The sequence below is a fragment of the Hemicordylus capensis genome, chromosome 3, assembly GCF_027244095.1.
Source record: "Hemicordylus capensis ecotype Gifberg chromosome 3, rHemCap1.1.pri, whole genome shotgun sequence".
Classification (NCBI taxonomy): Eukaryota; Metazoa; Chordata; class Lepidosauria; order Squamata; family Cordylidae; genus Hemicordylus; species Hemicordylus capensis.
In genome coordinates, this window is record NC_069659.1 from 269,280,611 (window position 1) to 269,292,700 (window position 12,090).

At 39.1% G+C, this 12,090-nt stretch overlaps 1 protein-coding gene across 1 annotated transcript in view; it reads left to right on the forward strand.

Moving 5' to 3' along the window:
• PDZD8 (PDZ domain containing 8) overlaps positions 1–10,553 on the forward strand; it is a 112,893-nt gene extending 102,340 nt beyond the window's left edge. The window contains exon 5 of the mRNA XM_053309479.1: positions 5,937–10,553. Within this exon, the coding sequence (XP_053165454.1) occupies positions 5,937–8,116 (2,180 nt within the window). The 3' untranslated portion in view covers positions 8,117–10,553. The remainder of the gene's footprint in view (positions 1–5,936) is intronic.
• Positions 10,554–12,090: the final 1,537 nt, after the last annotated feature.

The following is a 12,090-nucleotide window of genomic DNA, read 5'->3' on the forward strand; positions in this document are numbered from 1 at the left end:
TTGCTGGTTGATAGGGGATCGAATACTTATTTCCCTCACTACAATGCAAATCCATCGCTGACTTTTGGGCACTGGGCTTTTGAGGGTTTGTTTGTTGTTATTCTGTCTCTCACAGCTACAATAAACCTACCATTCCAATTATAGCCTGGTCATTTCTGTGTCAGAGGGCAAACGGACAAAATCAGCAGGGGATCAAATACTTATTTCCCTCACTGTATAAAGGGGAGCAGCAGCAGGAGTGCAGCTGCTGGCATGGGCTACCTTTGGGGGTGGGACTGAGAGCTGGTGCAAACGTATTGTTTCGGATTCGCAAAAGGAAGCCTCCTGTGCCTACACTATTATTATTGCCTAGTAATTGGTTAGGCCTAGTACAGGTATGTGCCTTGGGTTGTCCAGAGACAGGGAGGTGGGAGATGACTTCTGGACAGCTATTCCAGTGGTGGTGGGGAATCAACAAAGATATGGCACTGATAGGTCAGTGGGCTGTTACAGGGGAAGGGAATTCAGAAATTTAATTGCTGTTTACCCTTCCAGAAGGTCTACAACCTCTTTGACCTTGGAGAGCAGTGCCTACAACTCACAGTACCTCACCTTATTACTCTGTAATGCCAGATCAGTTCAAAATAAGTTGAGATTATCCATGACTTGATTATAGATGAAGGAGCCGACCTGTTGTGTAGTACAGAAACCTAGTAAGGAGAGACTAGGGGTCCGGTTTGGTCCCAGCTTCTCCCAGAGGATTACTCCATAGTGGAGCAGGTGAGAGGATGTGAGCAGAGAGGTGGGGTGGCTGTGGTCAGGGTTGATTTGATTTAAATCACAATTTAAATCGCTTCACAAAAGGATCAATTTAATGATTAAACCACTACAGGTGAAACTCGGAAAATTAGAATATCGTGCAAAAGTCCATTAATTTCAGTAATGCAAATTAAAAGGTGAAACTGATATATGAGACAGACGCATTACATGCAAAGCGAGATAAGTCAAGCCTTAATTTGTTATAATTGTGATGATCATGGCGTACAGCTCATGAAAACCCCAAATCCACAATCCCAGAAAATTAGAATATTACATGGAACCAAGAAGACAAGGATTGTAGAATAGAACAATATCGGACCTCTGAAAAGTATACAGTGTACTGTGCTTGATTGGCCAGCAAACTCGCCTGACCTGACCCCATAGAGAATCTATGGGGCATTGCCAAGAGAAGGATGAGAGACATGAGACCAAACAATGCAGAAGAGCTGAAGGCCGCTAATGAAGCATCCTGGTCTTCCATAACACCTCATCAGTGCTACAGGCTGATAGCATCCATGCCACGCCGCATTGAGGCAGTAATTGCTGCAAAAGGGGCCCAAACCAAGTACTGAATACATATGCATGCTTATACTTTTCAGAGGTCCGATATTGTTCCAGACACTCCAATCTGCATCAGCAAAACAGCCTGTGTCAGAATTCAACCCTTATGTACTTCAACCATGACTAAAACATTCAAGTGCATAATAAGAATCCTGACAAGTCCTTTGCCTGCATCTTGATTTATATAGCAACTGGCAGAGGCAAAGGTGTAGTTTGACTCCTCGTTCAATTTAAACTATGCAAGTGCTGACACTTCATCCTAGAAATAGGATTTGTAGTCAACTGCTTCTTTTAGTCTGTTGAAAGCTACAAGATGGAATCAAAATATTTCTGTCATAGCAGAACTGCCGATTCTTCAGCAAGCAAAAAAGTTTCCATGGCTTCTAAGTATTTGGAATACTTAGGATTCCAGGGATTTTCAGCCTGAGATATGTGAACCCCGGGGGGTACTTTAAATCCTCATTGTGGGTACAGGGAGCTTGGCCAGATTAAGGATAGTCACAGGTGGCACATAACCTGAACCCCCTATTGCCTGTTTCTTTCCTAAGTGGGGTGTGCATGAGTAGCTTACTCATGAGTAACTTACTCTGTATTGAGCCAATGACTGTAGTAGCCTGTATCAAAGCTGTAATAATTAAACGTATGTGTATATATTGGGTACCTGAACTGAAGCTTTGAGACAGAAGTAGTATACTGGTTTAAAAGACTGAAAATCCCTGGGATAAGCCATAAGGCTTAAAGATGGTCAGGAGGAAGGCTTTCTTAAAGATGTTGGTAACATGCGCAAGGAGAAAAGGTCATGGTCTGATCATGCCTTCAAAATTATTACCTAATAATATGACAGTTATAGGTAGCAAGCGTTTTAATGCAAAAACGTGTGTGTGTGTGTGTGTGTGTGTGTGTATAAAAGCTCGCCTTGAGGTGAGATCTGTAATTTTGTGTTATACCACAGGTAACATCTTCTTGATCTTAATATCATTTAAAAGTGGAGACTTACAGAAGATTCACATATGCTTGCACATCACATTTATTGCTTGAATTCAGTTGAACTCACAGCTGAATTAGTCTCACCTGTTCCCACACTGGGAGAGTGAGGTGAGGGGACATGTATGTACCTGAAGTGCTATGCAAACTCAGTTTGTGGTGTTTGATCTCTGAAGCTTGTTTCATGCACCCATTTCATTACTTGATATTGCAGTAACTGAGTGGTGGACATTTATTTGCACCCTCTTAGGTACTAGGAATGTGAACATGTTAGGCTATTGCTATGTACTTAATCATATATATTTTTTAATTGGGCCAACATAAGCTTTAACATCTTTAATGAAATTATTAATATGAAGTGAGTCTTTTTTTGCTGAAGCAGGGTTCCTTGGAGCATGGTGGAAATTCTTATAGGAACAAATTTTAAATTCATGTATTCAGGAGAGATTGAAAGTCCAAAAATAGAAGAATTTGTTTGATCGTAGAATCCTTTTCCCAGGGAAATGAGAATAAATAGGAATATACCATAAGGCATCATGTGGTTTTAATCCAACAGGCATACTTCAGTCCATGGAAGTCAGGGAGTTTAAGCATGACTAACTCAGTATAGTACTGTGGCCTTGTGTGTATTACTAAACTAAGTAATAAAATGGGCCCTGCTTGAGCTGCTATAGTACTGGAAAGTCTGAATGCTTCAACTAGTAATTCTTTGGGAAGGCGAATTATTAAAGGACTAAAGCCACACCTATATTCACTTGGAGAAGCCTTTTTTGCTGGGGATCTATCAGAATACCTTTAATTGAATTAACTGATTTAATAAAAATACTTTGTAGAGTTTTCTAGAGTTATTTGAATGTGCATTGTTGTGGTAAATGTCACTTTTTGTAAACTGCTAGTGCATAAAGCACCACGAAGAGATGTGTTGCTGGTTGCTGTCTCGCTGTGCTTGAGTGAAGATGCTGCACTAGCTGGTTGTGCTGAGTCTGGAACGTGTGTTCAAGTGTTGTGCTTGCATGCCTCATGAGATTTGCACAAAGGTGTAGTTTCACACAGCTGTGTGACCTTTTTGCACAAGTCAACTTTGTTCATTGCGCAAGCGCAGCATTAGGATGCCAGCCAATATTAAGTAATAATAAGTAAAGTGTGCCGTCAAGTCTATTTCGACTCCTGGCACCCACAGAGCCCTGTGGTTTTCTTTGTTAGCATACAGGAGGGGTCTACCATTGCCTCCTGCTGTGCAGTATGAGATGATGCCTTTCAGAATCTTCCTATATTGCTGTTGCCTGATATAGTACCAGCAGGGATTTGAACTGGCAACCTTCTGCTTGTTGGTCAAGCATTTGCCCAACATTTGACTTTGTTGGTCAAGGAGCCCCTGGTGGCGCAGTGGTAAAAACTGCCGCCCTGTAACCAGAAGGTTACAAGTTCGATCCTGACCAGGGGCTCAAGGTTGACTCAGCCTTCCATCCTTCCAAGGTCGGTAAAATGAGTACCCAGAATGTTGGGGGCAATATGCTAAATCATTGTAAACCGCTTAGAGAGCTTCGGCTATAAAGCGGTATATAAATGTAAGTGCTATTGCTATATTTCCCCGCTGCGCCATTTAAGGTGGGATCAGTAATAAATAATTGAATATTAAATTTCAGTAGTGCTGTGCAAGATAGTGTTTTGAATTTTGGATTAAAATAGTGATTTAATCACTATTTTAATAGTGGTTAAGAGTAGTGAAGCATGATGTCCACACACACCCACACCCATCCTGTTAGTGCCATTATTTCCTCTAGCAGTGGATGCTTCCACACAAATTTACTTCTATCCACTGCTGCCTTCTTTTTCCTGGACCAGTCTCATGTGTGATCCTAGTTTATCATAGATGAGTGAATGTGATCATGACATTCTGTGTAATCCAATTTAGGTAAGAGATATCACTAAAAGCCAGTGAAATTCAGTAAAGAATGAAAGCAGCTTAGGACAGTGTAAATGAGTATGCCAGTACTTATCAAGGAATGACAGAACAAGGAAGTTTTCTCAGCCAGGGGCGTAGCAAGATTGGAGTTGGCCCAGAGACAAGATTTTAAAATGCCCCCCCCCCCCACTCAAGCTCAGCTCATGAAGTAAAGAAATCTTAAATGAGGCTGATTAGTAGTAACAAAAAGCATAGTGAAATTTTTATACATATATAAAATCTATGTGCCACAATAGAACATCATCCTAAATTATTTTTAAAAAGGTTTTATAAATTGTGGACAATGCAAGTCATTTAATGGTACTAGAGAAAGACATGCTGTACTGGTAGCTCCAGGTCTTAACACCCACATCCATTTTGGAGGATGAATACAACTGAAGGAAGCCTGGGTGGGTGCGCAGCTGGGGGAGTCAGTCATGTGACTTGCCTTGGGGGGGCCCCCAAGGCAGTGGGCCCCCAGACAACTGTCTCCCCTTGCCCTATTATAGTTACGCCTCTGTTCTCAGCACTTGATAATTTTCCTGGGAAAACGTAGTCGTTCCACTTTAGCTCTAAACCTCACCTTAATTTGTTGTCCCCATGCCATAGGCTTTGCTAGAAGTAGGATTGAAGCACATTACTTCTAAACTAGCTGATGTGAAACAGAGCATCTTTGCCCCTAGTTCTGCCTGTCTCTCCCCCCATCCCTTCAATAATTCTCCCCCAATGGCCAGCCTGGCTGCCACTTTCTCTCACTGGCCGCTTGCCTTCCTCTCCCCCTCCCCTCACTTGTGAAATCTTGCGAGAGCTGCCATGCATGGGATTAGCGACGGGTACACCTTAGAGAAATATAGATATATATCAGCAACATTGTTCCCTCTAACAGGGATTCCCCGGTGTTGCTGACTACAACTCCCAGAATCCTCAAGCAAAAGCCATTATAGCTGAGGATTCTGGGAGTTGTAGTCAACAACACCGGAGAATCCCTGTTAGAGGGAACACTGATCAGCAGACCTCAGTAAGGATCAGAGTTATAACTAAACTCTGTGGAATGATATGGGAATAAACAGAATTTTTGAAATTTTATACATTTCTGTTTATAACAAGCATCTTCTACAGGTGTTCCCAAGGAAGTTCACAATGTATTTAAACTTGGCAGTGTTGAGGGAGTACTATAATAAGACTATAACTAAATTGCAGAACTGAAACCCATAATGTTGCTTTTATTACTAAATCATTATTTGGGCTACAATTCTAAACACATTTATTAGCTAATAAGTCTCACTAAATGCAGTGAGACTCATTTTTTGCATGAAGTTGTGTATATTCAGTCTCTTCCACAACCCACCTCCAAAACAGGTGATTTGAGCTGTCAGACCTGACAGTTCATCTTCTCTTCAACATTGTGTGCAGTTCCCAATCCAGTATTGGAAACCACTTGTGCAGTGCTGGAGATAGAGATCTGTTGCCAGGAACTTCACATACGGTACCCAATTGTTCTCACAGTTCTCAGTTAGTCAGGATACATGCACACACATTACCCTTACTGAAATGGGATATGAACTGATGTATTTTTTGTTGCTTTCAGTCTTCCATATAATGTTGTTTCATGATTGTTGACTCTTGGTTTATTTGTGTTTTTTCACAGGAGTTAAAATTACATCAACAGTTCAAGTGCTAAGGCTCATCAGACAGGCTGGTGAGAAAGTTATCATATATTATGAAAGGCCTGTTGGTCAGCAGAATTTATCAATACACGATGCTCTTAGTCTTACACAGTTTGAAGACTCACTATTTCCAGAAGAGGATATGTCATCAGCAGAGTCTGATTTGAAAGAATTAGAATTAGAATTTGAGGACTTGGCAAATGACCTAAAATCAAATGAACCCAGAGATGAATCTTCAGCAACAAGTCCCAAACGTCCACCAGCAACTACCGGTAAATCGCTTGGAACTATATCTCCAATACTAAATCGCAAGTTAAATTTAGGTGGTCAGTCAGCTGCAAGAGCACTTTTCAAAGAAGCAGCCAGACAGGTAGTACTAAAAAATTCTGAGAATATGGACACAGCACAGAAACATCCACAAACTACAACTAAACCTCCTGTACCACCTAGACCACAGCTTAAAGCACAACTTAATAATGAAATTCAAAATAAACTTGAAACTGGCGACTTGTCTTCTGAGAAGCCAGAGAGGCCGCCGCCTCCTGCAAATAATGGAGACAAAAGTTCAGAAAAGGCAACAAAAAGTACTGATACAGTAGAAGAACCTCCAGGAACTAGACTAGCTGCATTAGCAAAGAACCTACATGAGCAAAACAAACAAGTAAAGGAACCTGCAGATAATGCACAGAATTCCCAGAAATCCAAGGAAACTGCAGAAAGTCAATATTTGTGGGAAACGCCAGAAATTCTTTATCGCAACCGATTAGGTAAATGGGCAAGGACAAAGGCCTCTTCCTACATATTTGAAGTAGAAAAACAACATCAGTACCTAAATGTTGCCATTTGGTGTAGAGACCCTTTCAAGTTAGGTGGACTTCTCTGTTTAGGATACGAAAGCATAAAACTTGAAGAAATAGCATTAGATTGTATAGCTACAGCTTCCATGGAATTTTTTCGAACATTTAGATTATCTCCTGCCTCACCCAAAGCTGCAGTAACTAGAACTGCATTGCGTACTTTGACTTCACACAAAGGTTTCAATGAAAGTTTTTGTTATGGTGATATTACTATACATTTTAAATATTTAAGAGAGGGTGAACCAGAAGACTCAAGTTTCTTGTTGGAAAAAGAAAGAGAAACCATTCCAGAAGAAGCATTTGCTCCTGTTGTTCCAAAAGAGGATGCTTATCTTGGACAAATTGTTTACACTGGAAACAAGCATAATTTTCAAGACACTCAGTTTCAGAATCCAACTTGGTGTGATTACTGCAAAAAGAAAGTTTGGACAAAAGCAGCATCACAGTGTGTAGTTTGTGCATATGTTTGCCACAAAAAGTGTCAAGAAAAATGCCTGGCTGACACCCCATTTTGTTTAGGGTCATCAAGGCGGCTTGAGGGAGTCCTACGCTCCTTTAAATTGGAAGGCCAGGATCCTCAATCCATACCATCCATTCGTGTTGATTCAGAATTGAAATCTGCAAACAAAACAGGTATAACAAGACATATCATCAATACAAGCACTAGGTTATTAAACCTTCGCCAAGTTCCTAAAGTTCGTGTTAGTGAGACTGATGCAGTAGAGCCTTCACCAAAGCACACACCACATACTTCAGATAATGAAGGGAGTGACACAGAAACTGGTGGTCCAAGTAGCCCTTCCAAGCGAGCAACTGGTGCAGGGATAAAGCTAGCAAGGAGGGAAGGAGGACTAGATGATAGTGTCTTTATTGCTGTTAAAGAAATTGGCCGAGACCTCTATAGGAGCTTGCCTACAGAGGAAAGAATCCAGAAATTGGAGGTTATGTTAGAAAAACTGCAAAATGAAATAGACCAGGAACTGGAGAACAACAATTCCCTAATTAAAGAAGAAAAAGAAACAACAGATGTTAGAAAGAAAGCACTATTTTCTGCTGCATTGGCTAAATCAGGTGAGCGACTGCAAGCTCTCACACTCCTTATGATTCACTACAGAGCAGGCATTGAAGATATAGAAGCTTTGGAAAATACCAGTTTAGATTCAGAATCCCGAAAATCAGATAAATATGAAGATGACAACTTAACAGAAGAAGAGGAGAACACTCTAATAATGGCACCGATACTTGAAAGCCTATTGCAAGAAGAACAACACACACTTGATGTACCTGAAGACTCAGTAGACTGATATTTGCACATTTGGCCATAAGAATGATGAACTGGGGAAAGACTTTGCACTTCATCAAAAACACATTAGAGAAATAAAAATTTAAATACTGGGTATATTATACACAAGCTGCTTCTCTACAGGTTTTTTCCCTTTACCAGTGTGAAAGTTAAGGATTTATTTCCAAACGTAGTACCACAATTTTTTTAAACTTTTTTTTTTTTGCTATAAAATAGGTGGTCCAAATTGTGTGTTAAAACAATTGGAGGATATATACTGGGAGGTTATTTTTAATTTATTTGAATGTTTTCTGACATTTCATGCTGATATAGTGTACATTTTTTGGTTATTCTTTAACTTTTTGTCTTTTTTTATTATTAAGTAAAAAGCTCTGAAGTTTTGCTATATGCCTAAATTAACATTACCATAACAGCCACTAAAGGACCAGCTTTTAAAGGCAATGATTGCATCTAATTTAGTTTTGACATATTCCTGAGGGTTTTGTTTGGAGTTTCTTTGTTTGGTTCTTTAGTTTGGATTTTTATTTTTTTGCGCCAATCATGCTTCATGAAAGCCTGCACTGTGGCAGTTTTTTTCAAAAGTAAAACTGTTGTTACTGCATATCAAGAGATTTGCTTTCCACTTTTCTCTTTCAAACAGATTTTAAGAAGTTAAACTTGGATTTAAATACATTATCCTTCTTTGCGTTTAGTAGACGTTTAAACCGGGAGAGACTTCCAAAGCACATCTAATTCAATATTCTTGAAATTGCCCTCTCTAGATGTGGATATTTATTTTTTCCTTAAAGCCCATGGGCATTACATTTTGCCTCAACATAACTTGTACCAATGTTGCTTAACAGTTTATTGGGAATGTGCCAACAAAAGATTTTCTTGTTAATGTAAAAATAGATGAAGCCTTATCACTTTACAGTGTAATAATACTTAAGATACATATTGAAGAATCCTGAAGTTAAGTTGTCCCTTTTTCTGTTTCCTTGAGCATTAGTTTTGCCACAGAATCTGTGACTTTGGAGTACTAATGTGTAAAAGGATAATATATTAAACAGGATTGCTAAAATAATCCACTTTCCAAAGGTTTGATACCATCATGCACAGAAACTGCAATTAGATGTTCAATATTATTATACAGCATGTAGTTCTTTTCACTGGATCCTAAACCAAATAGAAATAAAGAAGAACTTTGCCAGCTCCTCTTCAAGAAGCTCCAGCTGATCTGAGATGAGAGGTTGGGCTTATTCTGCTCATAGAAGGGGCCTCCCCCATTTAGTCTTTCCTCGGTTCACAGCCATATCCTGCCCCTCAGGAGCAGCTGGGGGAGGGATCACACAGTGGGATCACAGAGGGGTGTCACTATGGGGGAGGAGGGGCAGAAAGGTTCCCTTATACAATGGGATATGTGTTAAGGCTTCATCTTCCATGTGTTTAGACACTGTATTATATTTCTGATCATAGCAAAAATGCTTGTTTCAAAATAAGGATAACTAGCATAGTTAAAGCACTCTTAGTTTGACTGGCAAGCAACCATTTATATTACTGTGTTGCATCTGCTTTTCAGTTACTAGGTGAAAAATATCATTTTTACCCAAACTGTTTCTAATCTTAGAAATAATTTGTTCTTTAGGGGCTTTTTAACCTAGCTGAATAGTTGAAATCTGCTAAAAAGGTTCTACACCTTTTCTAAAATTCTACTTCATAATCTAAGCTAAAGTTTAGCTTAGCTAAATACTTCCCAAAATGAAAGAGGGGGGAATTTCAACACTATGTTGAATGAGTTTGGTCCTTCTGAAGTCTTCTGTTGCTTACGAGCAGAAATGATCTGGACTAATTCTCTGTTAGTGTTTCGCTGGTATCCAGGTACTGCCTTCAAACACTTGCTAAAGTGAGGAAGCAACTATAGAAACAGAAAGCAGGATCAGTCATGACTAAGCATCACTGAAATAAATGAAACATGATTAAGTCCCACTAATTTCAATAAGACTTCGTCATGACTAACTTTGCTGCCCAATGTAGGCATTAGATTTTCCAATATCACATTTTTATAGTTTTATGAGTTAATGAAATGGGAATGAAAAGTTGGGTACTACTATTATGATGATTGTATAATATAAATTAAATGTAGTGCAATATTCTAAATGTTGCGTGGGAATGGCGGTAAAAATGTATGGTAGCGATACGGAAAAAGACTTACAAAACATATTCTAGTAAACACTGATCTTGAGGCAAGTTGTATTAATACATTCCTAGTATATTCTTTGCTTCTGTGCTTTACTGTACATAGCTGAAAATGAAAAATACCACTGAAAGCAAGAATACCTTGATGTAGTGGTATGTAACTATTTGACAGTTGCACATATTTATGGAAAGTCTGCCTGAGAGGATTGTCAGATGGTTTTATCATGAGACAAGCTTTAATAAAACATGTTTATAAATTTTCAGTTTCTCTGTTGCAAGCTGTTAATATTTATAGTATATTTCCACTACACATCTGAAGGTTGGATCTTTTCATCCCGTGCAAGCAAAGATGTCTAGAACTTGTTCTAAAGGAGTTTCCATAATTTCAATCTTCAAAAGAGCCATTTCCATAGACACACTCCTACAGGGAGCCTCCTACATGCTGCAGAGATTTGTATTTGTATTGGGCAGCTTGCTAAATTTTCCAACATCAGTTCGGTCTCATTGTTATGTGGGCTGAGCCTGAGCTCCAGAATACACTACCCTGTGGTTGCAGATTACAGAGGAAGATGTGATGTTGTGGTTAAGCTGTCTTTCAGGGAGTCTTGTCTCTTATTATTGATTTCTTTCATTGAGAAACCTTCACTGGTAAGCCTTTGAGGAACATCTGGTAACTGTCTTACACAGCTTGAAAACCACAGGTCTAAAACACAGTTAACATCAAATAGCTTTGGGAAGGGGGAATTTAAAAAGTTGGTCTGATAGTAAAATTACTACTTGTGAAGAGGGTTTTTCCAGTATAAATTCTTAGGGCTATGCATGAGCCTAGAATCAAATGCCTTAATATTTATGGCTTTGTCTCAAATTTCAGTTTCACACAAGCATATCTGGATTCTTGTATGGAAATGTATACATTCTCTAATCTGAGAATGGTCATTAATGTATATATTTTGGACTAATACTCTTACTGAAATCCAGAGACATGCATCCAGATGTGAAAAGCTTTTACTTCCAGAGACATGCATCATAAGAAAAGATACAGGATGCAGTTCTTACATGTGATAATACATGCTTCTTCATACATGTGTGGATCTACACATATAAAATTGTAATATAAGAAATGACGTTTTAAGAGACTCACAATTCTAGTGAGTCTCCCAGTTGGAGTGATTTCCAATTAAATTTTCTGAAATATTTTTTAAAACCAATTTGCTAACTATGGAACTTTCAGTAAGCAGTTTTGAAATATATGCCAGCACTATGGAAGCTACTCATTTTGGTATTTGCTTCATTTTCTCCTTATATTGCAACATCAAAGGCTGCATTTATTAATTTCATTAGTACCATCTCCATCAGAACTGTAAATATAATTTGAAATTGGGATTACTTGCTTTAGATGTAGAAACGGATAAGCAAGTTTCTTACTTGTAATTGATGTTCTTTGAATGGCTACCTATGCAGTACCTGTGCAGATTTCCCATACCTATGGGAAATCTGTCCCTGTGCAGAGCCACAATTTTAATTGTTTAGAGCTTAGTTTAAGATTATTGGTATAAGTCACACATACACCAAAAATCACAGTTCATCTCAAATTTGAGCCAAACCACATGCTGCTGAACTGGTTCAGTTGAACCATTTGACTTAACCAATTCAGCGCTTCAGGAATCTGGTGAAGATTCTCCTTTACAAATAAAGGGGTGGAAGTCCTGAGAATGCTAAGGGGCAGGTGGGGTCAGCGAGACAGGTAGTAAGGTTCTTACCCAGCAGGCATGGCTGCCGGTGTTGTTGCTGCTCTCCCCC